At 47.1% G+C, this 25159-nt stretch overlaps 2 protein-coding genes across 10 annotated transcripts in view; both read left to right on the top strand.

Annotated features, from left to right (window-relative positions):
- LOC101948742 (zinc finger protein RFP-like) overlaps positions 1-25159 on the top strand; it is a 1201957-nt gene that overhangs the window by 242290 nt on the left and 934508 nt on the right. The window lies entirely within an intron of this gene.
- LOC112061396 (zinc finger protein 250-like) lies at positions 266-13619 on the top strand. Of its 9 annotated transcripts, none has more exons than XM_065564527.1 (7): positions 580-795; positions 1861-2017; positions 3713-3800; positions 4324-4450; positions 5075-5188; positions 5770-5865; positions 9979-10271. In XM_065564527.1, exons 3-7 carry the CDS (start codon positions 3744-3746, stop codon positions 9996-9998), a joined length of 414 nt encoding a protein of 137 aa, XP_065420599.1. In that variant the 5' UTR covers positions 580-795; positions 1861-2017; positions 3713-3743; the 3' UTR covers positions 9999-10271. The 9 variants fall into 9 exon arrangements, with proteins under 9 accessions (XP_065420594.1, XP_065420593.1, XP_065420596.1 ...); XM_065564525.1 differs by having other exon boundaries at positions 627-795; positions 5767-5865; XM_065564528.1 differs by lacking the exon at positions 1861-2017.

Genomic DNA, 25159 nt, shown 5'->3' with positions numbered 1-25159 from the left:
CCTGTGGAAAACTGCCCCTCTTGCCCCCCCCGGGCAGCCCTGGCCCTGCAACACTTGTATAGGATAGAGAGGAGCTGCGATGATGAAGCTTTGACAGGCTAGGAATTGGAGGCCTGTGCCTTTAAGACCCCAGTCCCAGGAACCCGCCCCCTGCTCCAGGGCTGACATGCAGCATCCAGTGAGCAGAACGAAAACCTCCTCTGCACCCCCCACACCCCTAGATTGGTGCCTCATCCCACGGGGTCACTGTTCCCCCCTCTCCCCCGCCCTAAACGGGGGGTTTGTCCCTGCACTGGGTCTGGCAGCATCTCCCTGGGCTTAACCCCGGCTCCCACGAGTTTTCCCCTTCATCCCTTCTTCTGCCACTAGCTACAGTAGCTTGAGCCCCCCTGGCCAGTAAATTTCTGCCCCCTGCTCAGACCCTCGCAGCCCCACCCCCGCTGCGTTTTGCCCCCCTTAAAGCTTTTAACCCCCTCCAAAGAGGAGGCAGCAAATCCTAAGCAGAAGTAAGGGCAGAGAGAGGGCAGTGGCTACAGCGAAGGTTACTGGGCATGCTCAGTTCGGGTGAGCATGCTCAGTACACCCAAAGTAGGGAAACAGGAGCAGGGTCTGTTTGCATCGCTACCGGCGGCTGGTGCTGGGAGCCCGGAGCCCTGGCTGCAGCCGGGAGAGGGGAATCTCCAGCAGGGCCCTTCCCGCTGCTCCCCAGGAGCCTCTCCCAGGGCAGAGCCCCCAGCCCGGCCAGGCCCCTTCCCGGCCCGGCCCCTGCCCCAGGGGGCCCCGCTCGGAGGGAAGGTGAGAGAAAAAACCCACCCCGTGGGAGCTGTGTCCCCCCGTCCCACGCGGGCTGCAGGGGGAGGAGGATAAAGAGGGGCAGGAGGCGGGTGCTGGGGATGCGGGGGGCAGGCTGGGTTGGGGGCCGGGGTGCACTGAAGGGAAGATGGGGCGATGCGGGGAGATTGGGAGGCTGAGGGGAGCGAGGCTGGAATGGGGGAAGATGTGAGTGGGGGCAATGCGAGGAAAGGGGGTGTGTGGGGAGACTGGGACAGAGGCAAAAACCCAGCCCCCACACTCAATCCCTGCTCCCAGTGTGTTATTGTCAGACACACCCGTGCTGGTGGGGTCTGTGTCTCATGAGTTTTGCGGTCGCCCAGGCCCTAGTCTGATTTCTGGGCAGGATTCACATCTCAGCCACACCGGAGTCACTGCTGGCTTTGGCAGGCAGGGAGTGTGGTTGGGCCAATGAGATCAGCCTCTGCCTGCCTGTCCCTGGGGGCTGCTGGGGGAGTCCAGGGCAGCTCATTCTTTTTAGGTGATGCCATCAGAGGGCTCCTGCTGTTCCTAAGGGAGAGGGGTTTACACGGCATTGTGGAGAAATCCCCCAAAGTGGAATGTTTAGTTCTGCTTTTTTTTCCCAGGGAAGGGTAGAAGACATGTCCTGGAGGCCAAATATAGGCTGCTAGGGAAGAGACTGAAATCCAGAACCTCTATGGTGGCATTCTCAGAAAAGCTCTCAGTTCCACGCGCAGGGCCAGGTAGGCAGGAAGTCAAATCCTAGTGAGGCAAATAGAAAGGAGCATAAATGCTGCCAAATTAAGTGCAAGAATGTAATAAGAAAAGCCAAAGAGGAGTTTGAAGAATGGCTAACCAAAAACTCCAAAGGTAATAACAAAATGTTTTTTAAGTACATCAGAAGCAGGAAGCCTGCTAAACAACCAGTGGGGCCCCTTGATGATCGAGGTACAAAAGCAGCACTTAAAGATGATAAAGTCATTGCGGAGAAACTAAATGGATTCTTTGCTTCAGTCTTCATGGCTGAGGATGTTAGGGAGATTCCCAAACCTGAGCTGGCTTTTGTAGGTGACAAATCTGAGGAACTGTCACGGATTGAAGTGTCACGAAAGGAGGTTTTGGAATTAATTGATAAACTTAACATTAACAAGTCACCGGGACCAGATGGCATTTACCCAAGATTTCTGAAAAACTCAAATGTGAAGTTGCGGAACTGTTAACTAAGGTTTGTAACCTGTCCTTTAAATCAGCTTCTGTACCCAATGACTGGAAGTTAGCTAATGTAACGCCAGTATTTAAAAAGGGCTCTAGAGGTGATCCCGGGAATTACAGACCGGTAAGTCTAACGTCTGTACCGGGCAAATTAGTCAAAACAATAGTTAAGAATAAAATTGTCCGACACATAGAAAAACATAAACTGTTGAGCAATAGTCAACATGCTTTCTGTAAAGGGAAATCGTGTCTTACTAATCTATTAGAATTCTTTGAAGGGGTCAACGAACATGTGGACAAGGGGGACCCAGTGGACATAGTGTACTTAGATTTCCAGGAAGCCTTTGACAAGGTCCCTCACCAAAGGCTCTTATGTAAATTAAGCTGCCATGGGAGAAAAGGGAAGGTCCTTTCGTGGATTGAGAACTGGTTAAAAGACAGGGAATAAAGGGAAGGAATTAATGGTATATTCTCAGAATGGAGAGGGATAACTAGTGGTGTTCCCCAAGGGTCAGTCCTCGGACCGATCCTATTCAACTTATTCATAAATGATCTGGAGAAAGGGGTAAACAGTGAGGTGGCAAAGTTTGCAGATGATACTAAACTGCTAAAGATAGTTAAGTCCAAAGCAGACTGTTAAGAACTTGAAAAAGATCTCACAAAACTAAGTGATTGGGCAACAAAATGGCAAATAAAATTTAATGTGGATAAATGTAAAGTAATGCACATTGGAAAAAATAACCCCAGCTATACATATAATACGATGGGGGCTAATTTAGCTACAACAAGTCAGGAAAAAGATCTTGGAGTCATCGTGGATAGTTCTCTGAAAATGTCCACATAGTGTGGAGAGGTGGTCAAAAAAGCAAACAGGATGTTAGGAATCCTTAAAAAGGGGATAGAGAATAAGACTGAGAATATATTATTGCCCTTATATAAATCGATGGTACGCCCTCATCTCAAATACTGCATACAGATGTGGTCTCCTCATCTCAAAAAAGATATACTAGCACTAGAAAAGGTTCAGAAAAGGGCAACTAAAATGATTAAGGGTTTGGAACTGGTCCCATATGAGGAGAGATTAAAGAGGCTAGGACTCTTCAGCTTGGAAAAGAGGAGACTAAGGGGGGATATGATAGAGGTATATAAAATCATGAATGGTGTGGAGAAAGTGGATAAGGAAAAGTTATTTACTTATTCCCATAATACAAGAACTAGGTGTCATCAAATGAAATTAATAGGCAGCAGGTTTAAAACAAATAAAAGGAAGTTCTTCTTCACGCAGCGCACAGTCAACTTGTGGAACTCCTTACCTGAGGAGGTTGTGAAGGATAGGACTATAACAGAGTTCAAAAGAGAACTGGATAAATTCATGGTGGTTAAGTCCATTAATGGCTATTAACCAGGATGGGTAAGGAATGGGGTCCCTAGCCACTGTCTGTCAGAGGGTGGAGAAGGATGGCAGGAGAGAGATCACTTGACCATTGCCTGTTAGGTTCACTCCCTCTTGGGCACCTGGTATTGGCCACTGTCGGGAGACAGGATACTGGGCTAGATGGACCTTTGGTCTGACCCGGTACGGCCGTTCTTATGTTCGAGCATTTGGATCAGAGATACTGTTACTGGGAGGGTCTGAAGAGTCTGGGGGGCAATCGGGGGGTGACATGGACTGAAGCCCCTTCTGTAACGTTCCCAATCGCCCCGACAGGCTGAAGAATCACATCCACATTTCGCTCCAGATGGGCCCGTCTTCCAGGAGACAGGGAAGGGAAATGTGTGTGATGGAGCCAGCTCAGGTAGGGGATTTTCAGGGAGCTCCTGGGCAGGGGCAGGGAGGAGACAGGGTGTGATAAACCTGCCGATTTTCGGTGTGGGGCCATAGGTGACGGGGAGGGGAGATGGGACATTCCCCCATTTATCAAACAGGATATAACACCATTGCACAGGTCTGGGAACATTTTCAAGGCTTTCAGTGCTGGAGTGACACCCCACTAGCCTGAGGCTGCTGTGAAATATGAAGGGCAGTGTTGGGATTCCTGTCCGTGTCCCCGGCTCAGAGCTCTGCTTACTGTCTTAGCCTGTGGCTGGCACGTGTGTGGGAAATGAGAAGACCATGCCCTGCTCCGTCTGCTGGGGGGACAAGGAGATCTCACTTTCTCCCCACCTCCTGAAGCCTCCTGGCTGCTCTGAGCAGGGTGGGGGTAGGATTCTGCTACTCTAGCACTCCCAGAGCTTCCATTTCTCTATCCTTCTTCCCGTGTGACTAGTGGGATTGTGGCTGGAGCAGCAGGTAATGAATGGGGGCTTTTGGTGTTCCAGATGCCGGTGACCTTCGAGGAAGTGGCTGTGTATTTCACCCAGGGGCAGGGGGCTCTGCTGGACCCCGCTCAGAGAGCCTTCTACAGGGATGTCATGCAGGAGAACTATGAGATGGTGACCTCGTTGGGTAAGGGATTCCCATATCCTCAGATACTCGAAGCTGTGGGATCTGCATGTCTGAATCTGGACAGGTTCTTCCCAAGTCAGTTAGATCAGAGGCGAGTGAATTCCATAATGCACAGCTGCCTTGTGAGAGAGATTTGCATTTCTGTGCCGTCTCCAGTGCCACATGTGTGTGAAAACCCAATGGACAAGCTAAACCATCCCCACCCCTCCAGCTTTCAAAGGGGCGTAAATCCAGCATTGTCCTGTCTGTGTTGTTTCTTGCTGCACACACAATCCCTGTTAACCTTCCTCCTTGGGAATAGCTCCAGCCATGGAGAGGGCTCTGGCCTTTGCAGGTTTAGAAAGAGGCATGGGTTTAAGTCCAGAGCTGTGTGTGAGTCAGCAAGGCCCCCAGAGTGCACAGATCTTGGGAACACCTAGGGAGGGTGTAATCATAATTCAACTCACCTCCCCAAACAAGTTCCTTTGCACAAGCAGGCTCAGTGACCATTTTCCCATCCTCTTGGATTCCATGTTCCTCCACCAGAGCACAGGGACAGGTTCCACTCACGGCATGTCCTTTCTGACAAATACTCCACCAATGCTCCATGCCCCCTGATCTTGTCTGATTTAACCCTCTGCACAGGATTCCCCCTTCCCAAACCTGAGCTGATCACCCAGCTGGAACGAGGGGAAGAGCCGTGGGTTCCCGATCTCCAGGCCTGCAATGAAAGAAGGCTTCCAAGATGCACCCTTACAGGTGAGGACTGACACAGAAACCATCTAGGGAATGAATGAAAAAGCTGAGAATCCCAAAATATGGTGTGAGTAAGCACCCTCAGTTCTTCCTCATCTCAGCCAGGACAGGGCTGCAGTCATCAAATATAGCTCACGCCATTCCACCCAGCCTCTTCTCTGCAGGATGACAGGTATCAGAGTAGCAGCCATGTTAGTCTGTATCCGCAAAAAGAACAGGACTACTTGTGGCACTTTAGAGACTAACAAATTTATGAGAGCATAAGCATTCATGGGCTACAGCCCACTTCTTCGGATGCATAGAACATTCCATTCTGTATGTTCCATTCTATATGCATCCAAAGAAGTGGGCTGTAGCCCACGAAAGCTTATGCTCTAATAAATCTGTTAGTCTCTAAGGTGCCACAAGTACTCCTGTTCTTTTCTCTGCAGGAGTTTGCTTCCCAGCTTTCCTTCCCTGTGAGTGTTTGGGTGGGATGTGGAGGCGGAGTCCAATTGCTCAGTGTTTGTTGGGTTTTCCCTTTGTGCTATTCCTCTTTCTCCCCAGCACAATGACTCCTGTCTGGATTGTCTCTCTCCCAGCAGGTGCTGAGCAAGGGAGTGAGAATGAGGAGGGGAATCATCATGAGAAAGTTCCCGGGGAAGTGGAACTACAGGGGACCTTCGTGGGAAGAGCTGAAGGTAATTTTTCCCAGTGCCTGGAGCAGACAGAAACCTGGGGAAGTTCGCACAGGTCAGAGAGGCTTCTGGGAAACCACCAAGGGAAGAAAGTGGATGAATCTATTAATGGTGAAGGAAGAGAGGAGTATCCCAGAGCGCGGCAGACAAATCCCAAGGAAGAGACACCCTGGCACTACCCACAATGTGGGAAAGGATTCATTATGAGCTCACAGCTTGTGACACATCAGACAATCTGTACTGGAGAGAAACTCCTTCAATGCTTGGACAAAGGGGAAAGCTTCAATAAGCTCTCAGATATTAATAACCATGGGAGCAGCCACACTGGAGAGGGAACCTGTCAATCCCTCGAGTGCGGGAATTGTATCATTTCGAAGACACAAATAATTAGACATCAGCTAAGCCACACAAGGGAGAGACCCCATAGGTGCTTGGACTGTGGGAAAAGTTTCATACAAAGGTCACACCTTGTTCAACATCAGGCATTCCACACAGGAGTGAGACCTTACAAGTGCTTGGAATGTGGGAAAAGTTTCATACAAAGGTCAGACCTTGTTAGACATCAGGCAATCCACACAGGAAAGAAACCCCACGAGTGCTTGGACTGTGGGAAATGTTTCACAGACAGGTCAACCCTTGTTAAACATCAGGCAATCCACACAGGAGAGAGACTCAACAAGTGCTTGGACTGTGGGAAAAGTTTCATAAGAAGGTCAGACCTTGTTAGACATGAGGCAATCCACATAGGAAAGAAACCCCACGAGTGCTTGGACTGTGGGAAATGTTTCACAGACAGGTTAGACCTTTTTAAACATCAGACAATCCACACAGGAGAAAGACCCCACAAGTGGTTGGACTCTGGGAAAAGTTTCATACAGAGGTCACACCTAGTTAGTCATCAGGCAATCCACCCAGGAGAGAGACACCACAAGTGCTTTGACTGTGTGAAAAGTTTCATAACAAAGTCAAACCTTGTTAAACATCAAGCAATCCACACAGGAGAGAGACCCCACAAGTGCTTGGACTGTGGGAAAAGTTTCATACAGAAGTCACACCTAATTCGTCATCAGGCAATCCACACAGGAGAGAGACCCCACATGTGCTTGGATTGTGGGAAAAGTTTCATAAGAAGGTCACACCTTGTTAAACATCAGGCAATCCACACCGGAGAGAGACCCCACAAGTGCTTGGACTGTGGGAAAAGTTTCATACAGAGGTCACACCTTGTTAAACATCAGGCAATCCACACAGGAGAGAGACCCCACAAGTGCTTGGACTGTGGGAAAAATTTCATACAGAGGTCACACCTAGTTCGTCATCAGGCAATCCACACAGGAGAGAGACCCCACAAGTGCTTAGACTGTGGGAAAAGTTTCATAAGAAGATCACACCTTGTTCAACATCAGGCAACCCACACAGGAGAGACTCCAGAGGTGCTTGGACTGCTGGAAAACTTTCATATGGAGGTCTGACCTCATTAAACATGGAACAATCCCCACAGGATCTAAACTTCTGTAACAAATGGCATGAAAGGGTTAAGCAACTTGCATGTAATTGACTCAGATTCAACTTTTAAAGAGAGATATAACAGTGTCCCCACCTTAGATAGAGTTTGAAATTTAAATGTGTATTTTTGAAGACTTGGAAGAAGAGGGCAAGTCACGTCTGCGTAACCTAATTGCCTTCTATGAGGAGATAACTGGCTCTGTGGATGAGGGAAAAGCAGTGGATGTGTTATGCCTTGATTTTTAGCAAAGCTTTTGATATGAACTCCTACAGTATTCTTGCCAGCAAGTTAAAGACGTATGGGCTGCATGAATGAACCATAAAGTGGATAGAAAGCTGGCTAGATCATCGAGCTCAACGCGTAGTGATGCGTGAATCCATGTCTAGTTGGCACCCGCTATCAAGTGGAGGGCCCCAGGGGTCGGTCCTCGGGCCGGTTTTGTTCAGTATCTTCATTAATGATCTGGAGGATGAAGTGGACTGCACCCTAAGCAAGTTTGCTGATGACACTAAACTGACAGGAGTGGTAGATACGCTGGAGTGTAGTGATAAGATACAGAGGGACCTAGACAAATTAGAGCATGGGGCGAAAATAAATCTAATGAGGTTCAGCAAGAATAAGTGCAGAGTCCTAAATTTAGGATGAAAGAATCCCATTCACTGCTACAGACTAGGGACGGAATGGCTAGGCAGCAGTTCTGCAGAAAAGGACCTGGGGTTACAGTGGATGAGAAGCTGGATATAAGTCAACAGTGTGCCCTTGTTGCCAAGAAGGGTAACGGCATTTTGGGCTGTACAAGTAGGGGCATTGCCAGCAGATCGAGGGACGTGATCGTTCCCCTCTATTCAACATTGGTGAGCCCTCATCTGGAGTATTGTGTCCAGTTTTGGGCCCCACACTACAAGAAGGAAGTGGAAAAATTGGAAAGAGTCCAGCAGAGGGCAACAAAAATGACTAGGGGGCTGGAGCACATAACTTATGAGTAGAGGCTGAGAGAATGGGGATTGTTTATTCTGAAGAAGAGAAGAATGATGGGGGATTTGGTAGCTGCATTCAACTACCTGAAAGGGGGTTCCAAAGAGGACGGATCTATACTGTTCTCAGTGGTACCAGATGACAGAACAAGGAGTAATGGTCTCCAGTTGCAGTGGGGACAGTTTAGGTTGGATGTCAGGAAAAACTTTTTCACTAGGAGGGTGGTGAAGCACTGGAATGGGTTACCTAGGGAGGTGGTGGAATCTCCTTCTTTAGAGGTTTTTAAGGTCAGGCTTGACAAATAGCTGGCTGGGATGATTTAGTTGGGGATTAGTCCTGCTTTAAGCAGGGGGTTCAACTAGATGACCTCCTGAGGTCCCTTCCAACCCTGATATTCTATGATCCTAAGAGGGGTAACTGTAGTAATCTATGTTTAGCTACCCAAAGGGTTCTTGTATTCTCTTAAATCTGGGATAAATAATTCAGCGATTATACCTGTCCCCATGCCACCTGCCCAATTCCAGCTCAGTCTCACTGAATTCACTGGGGGTAGGGGCTGAAGGATGGAGGGAATGTTTATAGCTGAAATCACCAAAATGTGTTTTGCAAGGTTAGTGTTAATCGGAGCTGTTCTGCTCTGCTGCTCGTCCATTTTCTCTGGGGATCCCGGAGACGGAAAGGAGCAGGTGTTACCATCTTGGCTACCAATCCCCACGGTGACTGTCTACACTAGCAATTCTCAAAGTGTGGCAGGAGCTTCCCAAAGGAGGCACAGGAATGTGTCAAAGGAGGCATGATCAGTGTGGGTTGTTTGTTTGTTATTTAAAGAGCACTGGTTGTCAGCCCCAGCTGGCTGGGGCTCATGAAGAAGGAACAGGCCTAGCTGGGATGTGGGGATAAATGCTCAGGCTCTCATACCCAGGTGGAGCAGCAGCACAGAAGTCAGGGTGGCAATGGGGTGATAAGTCTGCTGTGAACAGTGATATTGAGGAATATCACTCTTCACGTGGCCACCCTAACTTCTGTGCTGCTGTTGGAGGCCTTCAGAGCTGTGCACATCGCCAACGACTACTCTGCCTTTAGAGCTGGGTGGTGATATATTTGCTTTTGACGGTGGGGACATAAATGACCACAGACACCAAGAACCGGGGGGCAATGAAACACATCTGAGAACCATTGGTCTACACTCCTATGGGCACCACGTTTACAAAGTGATAAATCTTCCCCAAAGTATGTCTTTTGAGGTATCATAGGAAAAGTCATCGGCTGTTGAATATTAGTGTCCCATTAAAATGTGTCTATCAGCACTGTCCATGGAGCTCTGAGAGTTTGCTGTATGTTTGTTACATGCTGTAAAGCTGGAAAATGCCCATAGATGAACTCCTTAGAGACAATGGCACCTGCACACCAGCTATGTACTTAGTGGCCAGTAATTGCTTAGCCAGCAATTCAGCAGCTGTGGACCTGTGAACAAAAGAGTTACAATTCACCAGGAGGATGGCTGGACACTCACTTAGCGCACAGACTGATTGTCGCCTGCCCCTGGCAGCAGGATGAAACTCAAAGAGGAGAGTGGTATAAAAGCACAAGGGAGAATTGTCTCCATTTTTACTTCTCCTCTCCCATCTTTACAGAAGGCAACAAGATCTCTTGAAAGGCAACAGGGCCCCTGGACTGGGCAGTACGGACCAAGGCTGGAAGGAAATCCCGCCTGGGTACTAAGAACTGTGAACTGCCTGCAACAGCGGGTGGGGTCGGAAATCCTGTTTGCTTCGCATCTTCCTTAGCTTGGTAAAATTTAAGATTTAAAATACATGTTTTAATTTTATTTTTGTAACTAGTTCTGACCTTTTACATCTTTCTCCCTTGTAATACCTGAAAACCCCCTTGCTCTATTTAATAAACTGGTTTTAGTGTTTTGTCTGGACCTGTGTTTGGGGGATTTGACTGGAGAGAACAAGGCTGTGGCCTAATCTGGCCCTTTTGTGGGGACGACCCACTAATTATTGAGTTTGTCCATCACAGTGAACAGACTGAGCAGTCCAAGATGCACATTCCTGGGGTGCAAAGTTGGGAGCAGAAAACTGGCTGATGTTGCTGTGTTGTTTGGTAAGTTCCTGAGTGTCTGGCTAGTCGCACTCAGTACAGTGCAGCCAGGAGTGACTTTGAAGGCTGGTGGCTGTGTGGGAGCAGAGCGTGGTGGGGGTTGTTGTTCACACAGGGAAGCAGCAGGGTGGATTTGATTTAAATCACTAGTCGGGAAGACTCAATTTAATCATGGTTTTCTACATAAAAATGAATTCTTGTTAGTTTTTATAACCTTTAAATACAACTCAGAGATAGATGTAGGTTTCGTTTTTAGAAGGTCCACACTATACATTTTTAAACAGTGTGACAAAGTTCCTCCTCTATCTTGGTGGATCCTGTGCTTTTTGGCGGATTTTCTTGCCTCAGAGATTCACCATGTGGTTTGGGGAACAGCCCAGAGACCTTCCCCTCTGGAAGAACCCACCGTCCAGGTCAATTGGGAGGTTTGGGGGAACCCGAGCCCGCCCTCTACTCCGGGTTCCAGCATAGGGCCCTGTGGACTGCAGCTGTCTATAGTGCCTCCTGTAACAGCTGCATGACAGCTACAACTCCCTGGGCTACTTTCCCATGGACTCCTCCAAACACCTGCCTTATTCTCACCACAGGACCTTCCTCCTGGTGTCTGATAATGCTTGTGCTCCTCAGTCCTCTAGCAGCACACCCTCTCACTCTCAGCACCTTGCGCCTCTTGCTCCCAGCTCCTCACACTTGCACCACAAACTGAAGTCAGCTCCTTTTAAAACCCAGGTGTCCTGATTAGCCTGCCTTAATTGATTCTAGCAGCTTCTTCTTAATTGGCTCCAAGTGTCCTAATTATCCTGCCTGCCTTAACGGGTTCTAGCAGGTTCCTGATTACTCTAGTGCAGCCCCTGCTCTGGTCTCTCAGGGAACAGAAAACTACTCATCCAGTGACCAGTATATTTGCCCTCTACCAGACTCCTGTACCCCACTGGTCTGGGTCTGTCACAACAGTGATTTATTTTGAAAACTTTTCAGATGAGTTTTACAGCTATATCAGACAATGAATGTTTGTTTGGTTATTTCATTACCAAAGGTAATTGAAGCAGATATTTATGAAGTCATTAGGAGGTGAACTATCTCCAATTCAACAGGTTAATCATTAATAGTTGGAGGATTTTCTTGCCATGCTGTATTAGAAGGAAAACATCACCACACAGACATTTAAATTGTTTTATTTAACTAAAACAACAACGTTCAGTATTCTGGATTTTTTTCTTCAACAGTAAACATACAATATTTTAACAGAAAAGCGCATTTCCCTCTCTTCTCACGTTTGTCTCCAGACTTCTCCTTGTCCAGATCTATTCCGCCTTCAGCGGTCTTGTATTCATTCAACTTTTTGAAACTTTGCACTTTTGGAGAGCGGTAAGGGATTGACTCTTTGTACCCAAATGTGCAGAGGGAGAATAGAGGTGAAGTCTATTATTTCTCACCTCTATATATTAAAACAGTTTTGCTGTTAACAAGCATGTTACCTTTGGAGACACAAAGCCACAGTTTGAGAACTGGCAAACTAAGCATCTCTAATGGTATCTTCTAGACTTAGCACTGAGTCCCATTAGGTAGATAGAGAGATTAACCTAAGTAATCTATACAGAAGCCTATGGAACCCAATACGACTGGGTCCTTAATGCATGAACTATAGGAACTCATTTACAAAACAGTATTTAAACATCACATGACTATATTGTCTCATACTATAGAATTGGAATTTATAATCCCTATTCCATGATTAGAGATCTTTGATCTATAATGTATCTTAATTAAAACTATCTTTAGATAAAATGGTTTTTGAGGAAAAAAATTATCAAAAAAATCCAATTTAAATAACAAAAATCTGATTTTCTTGTTTTTTTCTTTCTTTTTAAATCATGGATTTTTATTCACCCTGGGAAACATTGTAGAACATGCCCTGGGATGGAGAATTAAGCAGTTCAACAGTCCAGATTGTACCCTGGGGTACGTCTCACACCCACTGTCTCCTGGGACCCAGCATGGCATCATTGGGATTTCATCATCCTGAAAGGCAAGCTAAGCAGGGCAAACCAGAGAAGAGGAACCAGCCAACTCAACTCCACTGACTTTGATTTTGGCTAAATCCTGAACTCCCCCTGGCATGGGAGACTTGAGGTTCTGCTGCCAGCCTTCCCCTCATGCATCTGTTTCCTTCCTAATGGTCAGGGGTGAAAGTAACTTAAAGAACTTAGCACAGGGGTGAGAAAAGTTTTTGGCCCGAGGGCCACATCGGGGTTTAAAATTGTATGGAGGGTCAGATAGGGAAGGCTGTGCCTCCCCAAACAGCCTGTCCTGCTCCCTATCTCTTCCCTTCCACTTCCCACTCCCTGACTGCCCCCCTCAGAATCCCCAGGAGCCTCTCCCAGGGCAGAGCCCCCAGCCTGGCCAGGGCCCCTTCCCAGCCCTGCCCAAGGGGGGGCCCACTCGGAGGGAAGGTAAGAGAGACCCCCCCACGCCCTGTCACACCTGGGCTGCAGTGGGAGGAGGATAAAGAGGTGTAGGGGGTCAGGGCATGTGGGGGACAGAAGGCGGGTGCTGGGGATGCGGGGGCAGACTGGGATGTGGGCGGGGGTGCACTGAAGGGAAGATGGGGCAATGCAGGGGGATCGTGGGGATTGCGGGGCTGAGGAGAGTGAGGCTGGAATGGGAGAAGATGTGAATTTGGACCACTGCAATGGAAGGGGGGATGTGGGGAGGCTGGCGGGGGAAGGGGGAGAGATGTGATATAAAATTATTCTACTTAACTGCTAGGGAGCAAATTTGTCACGTACACACAGGGTCAGCTATAGGTTGTCTTAACTCAGGAAGTTCCTTTGAGAGGAAATGTAGCCAAACTCCAAACCTACAGACAGTGGAACTCCCTGTACCTGTGTCCTGTAGATAACTAACTGCTTGGTTTTCAAAATAAGCAAGGAGGAAGGGGCAAGTAGATGAACAATAAGGGGTCACAAGAGGGGCAGATATATGTAACTTGCTAATTATGTATGGTGATGATAGGAAATTTTGGCCAATCATAGAGCGATGGATTATCATAGTCAACTGCATATAATGCTTTGGTGTAAGTCTTTTCTTTGTTCTTGCTTACTTATGAGCTCGAAACCAATTGCAATTGAAATAAATGGATCGCCCCTCCCGGGGCTCCTTGCTTGGCTAGCTGTGTCCGTCTCTCCTTATTCCTCAACTGGAATGGACAGAGATTTCTACCACAGTTTTGGTGACTACGGCGGGACTTCTCCAGCTTGGAACCGCTCCGGGGCCCCTCCCTTGAGAAGGACCAGCGCGTGCCGAGGTGAGTTTACCTTGGGTTGTATTGTCTTGGGAGTTGGCCCCCGGCGGGGACGATAAGGAGGACTCTGAGAGACGGACCACAAGCAACAAGACAGATCGCATTGGAAGAACGTAAGGCCTCTGCAGGAGATGGGTAAATTGTCTCTGTTTTATGTTATGTGTACATGGGGGTCTTAGATCCGACGGTTTCCTTGGGACAGCCTCAGTGAAATTACTGGGACATCTGTCTGGCAGTTAAACAGTCTTAGAGTGCCAGCCCAGTATAAAAACAATTTTTGGATGACAGGAGATTACCCAGGCAGGAACAGAGGCTGACTGGATAGGCTGGGTGGTCTCCCCGGGACATAAAGGAAACCGTCACTGACTCCAGGGCTTTGTTCTCGGTAACACTGAGGATGGTGGAGAAACGAAGCAGGGAATTTAGGAGTCAGTCAGACCTGACATGGGAAATAGTCAGGGGAAATTCGATGCCAGCACACTTCTGGGATGTGTTCTCAGGAATTGGTGAAGGCTCGGCGGCACCGCTGGCTTGTCAAATCGGTGACTTAAAACCCTTTATATAACCGCTTGGACCTCTCACACTTTTAATCAGCCTCCAGAGAATCAGTGGCCAGAAAATGGCTCATTTAATGAGGTTCGCCTCAAAACCTTGAGAACCATCCTAGAAGATTTAAGACCAGAACAAATGAATTATTTATATTTGTTTTATAGCGCTGCTCCAATTTGCAAAGATAAAGAGTGCACTCTCATGTTACAATAAACTAAACCTCCTCCCTACCAGCAGTGTAGAGTAGAGGAAGATGATTATAGGACTGTTCCCCCACTAGCTGTGTCCCCTCAATCCCTTCCCGTTCAGGTAAATCAGGTGGTCCCAGGGACCGCCTCTGCACCGGTGCAGGATCTGCCTCCAACCCCATCCCGACCCCGAGCCACATTGTATCCTGATCTGCCAGTGGCCTATAATACCCAAAGCCACGTTCACAGGCAAAGTCTGCCCGACTCCTAGACCGGCTCATGGGGTTAGTCTCCCGAGTATGTTCCTGGAGATGTCAATTTCAAGCTCATTAAACAAAAAGGACAGGACTCTCTGGTACTCCAATTGCCCTTAAGACAGTACCCTGTTCATATCGGAGAGGGTCAGGTTGTTGACCGCTATGTCCACACTCCCTTCTCTATCAGTGACCTATTGAATTGGAAGAATACCACCCAAAGGTCAGGGACGACCCAGAATCTGTACAGAGGACATTGGTAACTATTTTTGCCACTCATAACCCTACGTGGCAAGATATCCAAGTTCTTTTAAAAACCCAACTTTCTGAGAAAGAAAGGAAACAAGTGCTCAGTCGAGCTCAGGATTCTATGATGTGACGAACTGGGACTGTTCTTGCTGGGGTGTGTGAATGCTGACAGGGGAGTGTGACTAGGATGGTCTGCATCGGGGGATGGGAGTCTGCCCGAGGGAACATACCTGAGCTTGTAACATGAGAACCCAGGAAGGGGTTGGAGGCCAGGTGACTCCGGGCCCGGGAAACTGAACAAAGGCTGTGGGAGGGGTCGCTGAAGGCAGAGTGCTGGAAGCAGGCTGGAGAGATGGCTGGGAGGCAGAGATGGCTCTGACCCCCGCAAAGGGGGGTGGGCTGGGATGCCCTGGGACCCCAAGCTGGACCTAACTGAGGGGGGCCCTGTTGTCTGTGCCTGCAAGACCTGTCTTGGACTGTATTCCTGTCATCCAAATAAACCTTCTGCTTTACTGGCTGGCTGAGAGTCATGGTGAATCGCAGGAAGCCGGGGGTGCAGGGCCCTGAGTTCCCCAATACTCCGTGACAGCAAGATATCCAAGTTCTTTTAAAAACCCAACTTTCTGAGAAAGAAAGGAAACAAGTGCTCAGTCGAGCTCAGGATTCTATAGGTGATTTACCCCCTCCGCCACCAGGACGGAATGGCCCTGACAGCAGGAGATGTAACCGGGGGTGATCCTAACTGAGATTACAACAATGCTGGAGATCAATGTAAGTTAACCTCTTTCAAGACTGTAATTTTAGACGGAATCAAGAAGGCTGGGCAAAGAACTACTAATTGGAGGAAAGTAACTTCTGTCCATCAAGGCCCAGATGAACACCCCTCAGATTATTATGAAAGACTAATGAAAGCTCCTAGGTTGTTTGGGGGTTTAGATCCTGAGGCAGAAGCAAACGTGCCAGTGATAAGAGGATTGTTTAAAGACCAGGCTGTGGAAGATATAAGGAGGAGATTAAATGATGTGGAAGGATTTGCAGGGATGCCTCTCTCTCAGATAGTGACTATTGCCACCAGAGTGTTTAATGGGCGAGAAGCCCGAGGAAAGGCTGAGAGTGTGAAGGAAGAAAAGGGGAATATAAGAATGTTCGTGGCTGTATTGAAGAGAGCAGAGCCTGGCGTCGGCAGAGGCTGAGGAAGAGGACAAGGGTTTGTTAGTAGAGCGGACCCAGTAAAGGGGGGGTCCAGAGGACTTTTAATTTGTTTTTACTGTCACGAAGAAGGGCACATGAAGAAAGATTGTAGACTGAGAGACCAGGAACAACCTAAACCTCCTCAAGATGTCAATATGGGCCAAAGTCCAGCTTCGACACCGCCCAATCAAGCCTTCCAGGGGGTGATGCAGGATGGGAGACTATGACTGACTGGATGAGGGGGTTCCACTTGTTCTGTTGCCCAGTGCTTTCCTTATCCCACAATAATCCCCTAATTCCTTTGATGATTGGAGGAAAACAGTATGATTGCTTATTAGATACAGGAGCCACCCTCTCCACCCTTACTGATTTGGCTCTTCCTAAGAGTGACAAAATCGAATGTGTTATGGGACTCAAAGGATAGAACAGGGCATTTTACTTCCCTGCCACTTGCCCTGTAACAAGCCCATCTCCACAGTAAAAAAAGCTTAAACCTGATGCCCAAAGGAACACTGTTTGGAGAGTTATACAGGACCTCAAAGCTATAAACAATTACATAATCCCTAGACATCCTGTAGTTCCTAATCCCCTGCTATATTTTCAGCTGCCTTGCATAAAGATTTGTAAGATATAATTCTCCCAGGACAGTCCATGTTGCTTTTGTACGTGGATGATCTTTTATTATGCTCAGAAACACAAGAGCCTAATAAGCAGGACTCGATAGAGCTTTTATGTGCCTTAGCAATGAAAGGACACAAGGTGTCACCCTCAAAGACTCAATATTGCTCAGAGGAGGTGAAATATTTAGGGCACATACTAAAACCAGGAAAGAGAAGCCGTGCTCAGGAAAGTATAAGTGCCATTTTAAATGTACCCCAGCCCAAGACAAAGAGACAGTTAAGAGGGTTCCTCGGCATGGCAGGATTCTGTAAGTCCTGGATTCCTGGGTATGGGGAAATGTCAAAACCACTAGTGCAGATAACCACCAAGGATAAACCTGACCCAGTGAAATGGACTAAAGATGCTACCAAATCCTTTGAGAGCATCAAGACAGCCCTTCCATCGGCACCTGCCATGGGACTCCTGGATTATAGGAAACCTTTTACCTTATTCATTCAATAAAGGGCAGGGGTGGCCTCTGGTGTTCTTACACAAGCTTTAGGATCACAGCAACGGCCTGTGGCCTATTTTTTAGCACTACTGGATCCCTTTGCAAGAGAAGCAGTAGAAGGTCTTAAAGCTCTAACTGCTGCAGCTTTGTTAGTTGAGAAAGCTCAAGAGTGGGTACAAAGACACCACCTAGTGGGAAAAGTTCCACGTGCTGTTACTCTCCTTTTAAATCAACCAAATACCCAACATTTCACTAATGAAAGATTGACTAGAGGATTAGTGGATGGTGCAGACCTTGCCTGGATTGAAACTTAAATTCACTCGAAAGGGACCCCTGGATAAGGTCCCCAGCGAGGGAGTGACACTTGTTGGCCGACCGGCAAGGCCAACCCGAAGTAGATGACTACAGGGCAGCCAAGGCCCTAAACAACTGATATCAGAGTTTTCAACGGATATAGAAGATTGGACTGTATTATTTGGATTAGAATTTATTGCTCTTTTTTCTTTTATTTGTTGGTATTTTAACCTATTGTGAAAATGTTTCCTCTGTTAATTTTGTTGATTTCTCCTTCCCTTTCTTATGAGCATAATAATTTCATTAGATTTAGCCATGTAGTGAGGAATAGAATCCCAGAACGGAGGAATAACTCATGTTGGGTGTGCACCTTGGTGCCTCCCGATGCGGAACGAGGACTTTCTTTCCTTCCTACCCCTTTGACGGCTGCAAATATTACTCGTTCAAAGGTGTATGTTACTCCCCATCGGGCTACGACTCATACTTGGCAACAAGAAGGTATAAGCCCTAATTCCGGGTATTTGTTAACCTTCAAGGTGCAGGGTGAGTGGTGTCTCCTGGGGAATGGGCCAGGCCTGTTTTTAGGAAAGAGTACTTGCAAATACTATGTGGGCCCGGGTGGTGATGGAGAGTGGGTCGCTCCCCTCGTTTATTGTTTTGACACCACTGACGACGTTAACCGTAAGAGTGTCTGCGCCAATAGTGTCTGCTATGAAATCTGCACCATGGTATGGGAAAACGCCGATGGACAATGTCTGTCTGCAGACAGAAATATAGAGATGGAGACGTCTCCTCAGCGCACGGGCCTATTGGGTTTACGGGACGTTATACTTCCGTCTTACAAAAGCGTTGGGAGTGACATGGGATGCTCCTCCCGGCCCTGTTCCCGCAGGGTTCGGTTCTCACTGGGTGTGTGGGAATAAAGCCTATCATACCCGTCCAATACACTTCTCAGGTTCTTGTTATCTTGCCTGGTTGTTACCCCCCTCTCGTATTGTAAAACAATTACATAAAGGCAAGATTAGAAATGTAAGGGATACTAGCAAACCTCAAGCTGAAGGGGATGCAGCCCTTGAACCAATGACGTGGGCAACATTCCCTAGTAATTGCAGACTTAGGAGAGGGGTTATAAGACTCCAGGGTATTTTAGAAATTATGGCTAATGAAACTGCTACCAGAGTTGCAAATCAAGCCACTGAGCTTAAGCAACTTAGACAGTGACCTTTACAAAACCGTATAGCTTTAGATATTATTTTGGCAGCTCAAGGAGGAACTTGTGCCCTCATAGGTCAAGAGTTTTGTGTATTTGTGAATGACACCTACAAAGACACCTTTGACAGAGCAGCCCACTTAAGAGACATCGCCCGAGACAGGTCTGATGAAGGTAGCTGGACACATGATCGGTTTGATGGTTTATTTTCCTGGTTCCTTTCTCTACCAGGCTGGCTAAAGGGACTCCTGAAAGGAGGTGTTATGATTTTACTGATGATTGTGTTTATTTTGTTTTTCATGTTTAAACTGTCCATGTGCATAATATCTAAATGTGCGAGGGCAACTAGCAAATCGAAGGGAATATTTCTCTATGTACAAGGAAGACGGGTTTGGGCAAAGGCAGGAACCACGCCATATGCCAATATTCTGACCCCTACGTATTTGCTGTAACGCTTCTACTGCTGTGAAAAATATGATCATGAGCCCATTATATGGGTCATGATAAAAAGGGGGAAATTGATATAAAATCATTCTACTTAACTGCCAGGGGGCAAATTTGTCATGTACACACAGGGTCAGCTATAGGTTGTCTTAACTCAGGAAGTTCCTTCGAGAGAAAATGTAGCCAAACTCCAAACCTACAGATAGTGGAACTCCCTGAGCCTGTGTCCTGTAGATAACTAACTGCTTGGTTTGCAAAATAAGTAAGGAGGAAGGGGCAAGTAGATGAACAATAAGGAATCACAAGAGGGGCAGATATATTCATAGATTCTAGGACTGGAAGGGACCTTGAGAGGTCGTTGAGTCCAGTCCCCTGCCCACATGGCAGGACCAAATACTGTCTAGACCATCCCTGATAGACATTTATCTAACCTACTCTTAAATATCTCCAGAGATAGAGATTCCACAACCTCCCTTGGCAATTTATTCCAGTGTTTAACCACCCTGACAGTTAGGAACTTTTTCCTAATGTCCAACCTAGACCTCCCTTGCTGCAGTTTAAACCCATTGCTTCTTGTTCTATCCTTAGAGGCTAAGGTGAACAAGTTTTCTCCCTCCTCCTTATGACACCTTTTTAAATACCTGAAAACTGCTATCATGTCCCATCTCAGTCTTCTCTTTTCCAAACTAAACAAACCCAGTTCTTTCAGCCTTCCTTCATAGGTCATGTTCTCAAGACCTTTAATCATTCTTGTTGCTCTTCTCTGGACCCTTTCCAATTTCTCCACATCTTTTTTAAAATGAGGTGCCCAGAACTGGACACAATACTCCAGCTGAGTCCTAACCAGAGCAGAGTAGAGCGGAAGAATGACTTCTTGTGTCTTGCTCACAACACACCTGTTAATACATCCCAGAATCATGTTTGCTTTTTTTGCAACAGCATCACACTGTTGACTCATTTAGCTTGTGGTCCACTATAACCCCTAGATCCCTTTCTGCCTTACTCCTTCCTAGACAGTCTCTTCCCATTCTGTATGTGTGAAACTGATTTTTTCTTCCTAAGTGGAGCACTTTGCATTTGTCTTTGTTAAACTTCATCCTGTTTAACTCAGACCATTTCTCCAATTTGTCCAGATCATTTTGAATTATGACCCTGTCCTCCAAAGCAGTTGCAATCCCTCCCAGTTTGGTATCATCTGCAAACTTAATAAGCGTACTTTCTATGCCAATATCTAAGTCGTTGATTAAGATATTGAACAGAGCTGGTCCCAAAACAGACCCCTGCGGTACCCCACTCGTTATGCCTTTCCAGCAGGATTGGGAACCATTAATAACAACTCTCTGAGTACGGTTATCCAGCCAGTTATGCACCCACCTTATAGTAGCCCCATCTAAATTGTATTTACCTAGTTTATCGATAAGAATATCATGCGAGACCGTATCAAATGCCTTACTAAAATCTAGGTATACCACATCCACATCTTCACCCTTATCCACAAGGCTCGTTATCCTATCAAAGAAAGCTATCAGATTGGTTTGACATGATTTGTTCTTCACAAATCCATGCTGGCTGTTCCCTATCACCTTACCACCTTCCAAGTGTTTGCAGATGATTTCCTTAATTACTTGCTCCATTATCTTCCCTGGCACAGAAGTTAAACTAACCGGTCTGTAGTTTCCTGGGTTGTTTTTATTTCCCTTTTTATAGATGGGCACTATATTTGCCCTCTTCCAGTCTTCTGGAATCTCTCCCGTCTCCCATGATTTTCCAAAGATAATAGCTAGAGGCTCAGATACCTCCTCTATTAGCTCCCTGAGTATTCTAGGATGCATTTCATCAGGCCCTGGTGACTTGCAGGCATCTAACTTTTCTAAGTGATTTTTAACTTGATCTTTTTTTATTTTATCTGCTAAACCTACCCCCTTCCCATTAGTATTCACTATGTTAGGCATTCCTTCAGACTTCTCGGTGAAGACCAAAACAAAGAAGTCATTAAGCATCTCTGCCATTTCCAAGTTTCCTGATACTGTTTCTCCCTCTTCACTAAGCAGTGGGCCTACCCTATCTTTGGTCTTCCTCTTGCTTCTAATGTATTGATAAAAAGTCTTCTTGTTTCCCTTTATTCCTGTAGCTAGTTTGAGCTCATGTTGTGCCTTTGCCTTTCTAATCTTGCCCCTGCATTCCTGTGTTGTTTGCCTATATTCATCCTTTGTAATCTGTCCTAGTTTCCATTTTTTATATGACTCCTTTTTATTTTTTAGATCATGCAAGATCTCGTGGTTAAGCCAAGGTGGTCTTTTGCCACATTTTCTATCTTTCCTAACCAGCGGAATAGCTTGCTTTTGGGCCTTTAATAGTGTCCCTTTGAAAAACTGCCAACTCTCCTCAGTTGTTTTTCCCCTCAGTCTTGATTCCCATGGGACCTTACCTATCAGCTCTCTGAGCTTACCAAAATCTGCCTTCCTGAAATCCATTGTCTCTATTTTGCTGTTCTCCCTTCTACCTTTCCTTAGAATTGCAAACTCTATGATTTCATGATCACTTTCACCCAGGCTGCCTTCTACTTTCAAATTCTCAACGAGTTCCTCCCTATTTGTTAAAATCAAGTCTAGAACAGCTTCCCCCCAGTAGCTTTTTCAACCTTCTGAAATAAAAAGTTGTCTGCAATGCTGTCCAAGAATTTGTTGGATAGTGTGTGCCCCGCTGTGTTATTTTCCCAACATATATCCGGATAGTTGAAGTCCCCCAACACCACCAAATCTTGGGCTTTGGATGCTTTTGTTAGTTGCTTAAAAAAAGCCTCATCCACTTCTTCCACCTGGTTAGGTGGCCTGTAGTAGACTCCTAGCATGACATCTCCCTTGTTTTTTACCCCTTTTAGCCTAACCCAGAGACTCTCAATACTTCCGTCTCCTATGTCCATCTCTACCTCAGTCCAAGTGTGTACATTTTTAATATATAAGGCAACACCTCCTCCCTTTTTCCCCTGTCTATCCTTCCTGAGCAAGCTGTACCCATCCACACCAACATTCCAATCATGTGCATTATCCCACCAAGTTTCAGTGATGCCAACAATGTCATATTTATTTATTAGCACTTCCAGTTCTTCCTGCTTATTCCCCATACTTCTCGCATTTGTATATAGGCATCTAAGATACTGGTTTGATCTTTCCTCCCAGTTTTGTCCTGACCCTCCTTTCTCTCTGCCAATATAGCCCACACTCCCTCTTGTTTCTGACCCATCTCCCAGGTCTCCATGTTCCCCACTTACCTGTGGGCTTTGCTCACCTGTCCCCATCGAATCTAGTTTAAAGCCCTCCTCACTAGGTTAGCCAGTAGCTTTCTAATTATGTATGGTGATGATAGGAAATTTTGGCTAATTATAGAGTGATGGATTATCATAGTCAACTGCATATAATGCTTTGGTGTAAGTTTTTTCTTTGTTCTTGCTGACTTATGAGCTCGAACCCAATTGCAACTGAAATAAACGGATCGCCCCTCCTGGGGCTCCTTGCTTGGTTAGCTGTGTCCATCTCTCCTTATTCCTCAGCTGGAACGGACAGAGATTTCTACCACAGATGCAAAGGTAGCTTCTCCGCCCCATGGGACACGATGGGGGAGGGGTGGAGAGAAGCTCTTCTCCTCCTGGAACTGGTCAAACCATCTTTGGGAGTGATCAGGGGACAAACCCCTCAGGACACAGAGGCTACAAGGCAACCCCCCCGCCCAGACACGCACACACCCAGCTCCCAGTGTGTTATGGTCAGACACACCTGTGCTGGTGGGGTCTGTGTCTCATGAGTTTTGGGGTCTGCCCGGGACCCTGATCTGATTTCACTGCAAGATAAAGATCTCAGCCACACCAGAATAAGACCAGAGTCGCTGCTGGGTCAGGGAGGCAGGAGGGCGGGGGGAGGATGAGTGAGGATGGACCAATGGGATCAGCCTCTGGCTGCCTGTCCCTGGGGGCTGCCGGGGGAGTCCAGTGCAGCTCATTCTTCAGGTTTTGCCACCAGAGGGCTCTGGCTGTTGCTAAGGGAGAGGGGTTTACACTGCAAAGGAGGGCAATCCCCCAAAATGGCCCCTTTGGTTCTTCTCTTTTTCTAGTGTTTGGCTCAGAGTTGCTGTTACTGGAAGGGTCTGAAGAGCCTGGGGGGAATGTGGAAGTGTGAAAACGGAAAAGGGGATTTGCAGGAGCCATCTTAGTGTTGTTAAGAGACAGAGCAGAAGACAGGCTAACCTAAACCCTAACATCTCGCGATTTGTAGAAGCTGGGATTGTGCGAGGCGGATGGGAAACTACGTGGGAACCTGTTTTCTAACCTTGCTTTAAGATGAGATTGGACTGCTGACTAAGATAATGGGGAGGAAAATGTATAAACAAGATTCAGCTGTATCCAATGACATATGTGACCTGCCTAAGGAAGGGGACCCCCCATCCGTAGGCTCCCCCTGCAATTGCTTGAAATAAACTGCCTCTGACTTGCTACTAACAAACACGAAGAGTGAAGACTCTGTTTCTTCCACAGGAATCTGGGGGTGACATGGACTAAAGCCCCTTCTGTAACCTTCCCTCTCCCCCTGACAGGCTGAGTAATCATGTCCACATTTTGTTCCAGATTGTCCTGTCTTCCAGGAGATGGGGAAAGGGAATGGCTGTGATTCAGCCAGATCAGGTAGGGGATTTTCAAGGAGCTGCTGGGCAGAGGGAGGGAGAAGAAGGGCAGAGACAAGGTGTGATAAACCTGCTGATTTTCTGAGTAGGCCCATTGGTGGCGGGGGAGGCAAGAGGGGACATACCCCCATTTGTCAAACAGGATATATCCCCCCTCAGCAGATTAGAATGTCAGAGTTGTTTCTGAGGCTGTGGATGGCGTTGCATTCTATACGGCTGAGGTTATGGGGCAAGTGATGCTGTATGTTCACAATCTAAGCCTGTGCACATCTGTGGAAGCACTCTGTGTAGAAGTCCAGTCTGTCATTTCGACCATCAGAAGGAGTCCACGCAGAATTCTTCTTCTTGTAGTGTTGATACGAGGGTTCCTTTGGGTCAGTGCGCTGTTCAGTGGTGTGTTGTAAATATACCTTGAGTCACAGATGACAAAAGTAGGCTTCCAGATAACCACAGAATTGTATCATATGCGGGCGGGTGGTGGGGCAGAAAGAGAGTCCCTGAGCTAGGACAGACTCTTCTGCTGGGTTAAGTGTATGGTTGGATAGATTAACAGTATGGTTGGGTGAGTTAAGGGTACCCTTGTTGAAGCCCCTGTGGCATGTAGGAGTTTAGATCCTTTACTGCCCTTAATAGGCATCAGAAAATAAACACAGGAGAGAGACCCCATAAGTGTTTGGACTGTGGGAAAGGTTTCACAGAGAGATCAGCACTTCTTACACTTATAACAAATCAAAGGATCCACACAGGAGAGAGACCTCATCAGTGCTTGGACTGTGGGGAAAGTTTCATTCAGCGATCACCCCTCATTAAAAGTCAGAGAATCCACAGAGGTATGAGAGACTCTAGGAATAGCCGGACTGCAGGAAAAGATTCAATTTGACTTCACACCTCAGTGACCCACACAGTAGAGAGGCCTTAAATGTGTAGGAAGCTTCATTAGGTGCTCCCGGAGTATCAAGCATCTAGAAATCCATACAGGGAAGAAACTGCTGAGATGTTCTCAGTGCTGAAAATGCTCCAAGTGGAGCTAATAACATGTTGGACATCAGAGACTCCTCCACACAGCAGGGAAATTCTCTCAGGGCACTGACTAGGCCATAGGAACAACCCCATTTCCTCGTTCCCACACACGTCCGGGGCTTTTGGCTCCCAAGCATCCAGCTGCCCATTGCTGGGGTGAGGATCCAGCAGCAGCCAAGCATCAGCTGGTCAGTAACCCACTGACTCTGCCTGGTCTAAGC

The sequence above is a fragment of the Chrysemys picta genome, chromosome 12 (assembly GCF_011386835.1).
Source record: "Chrysemys picta bellii isolate R12L10 chromosome 12, ASM1138683v2, whole genome shotgun sequence".
NCBI lineage: Eukaryota > Metazoa > Chordata > Testudines > Emydidae > Chrysemys > Chrysemys picta.
Note: the sequence above shows the minus strand (reverse complement) of the source record. Positions and strands in the feature narration are given on the sequence as shown.

Coding starts and splice junctions, on each gene's coding strand:
- LOC112061396 (XM_065564520.1), top strand. CDS start 3,744: ATGGGCCCGTCTTCCAGGAGACAGGGAAGGGAAATGTGTGTGATGGAG. Junction 3,801..4,323: donor GTGTGATGGAGCCAGCTCAG/GTAGGGGATTTT, acceptor TTGGTGTTCCAG/ATGCCGGTGACCTTCGAGGA. Junction 5,189..5,766: donor TCCAAGATGCACCCTTACAG/GTGAGGACTGAC, acceptor TCTCTCTCCCAG/CAGGTGCTGAGCAAGGGAGT.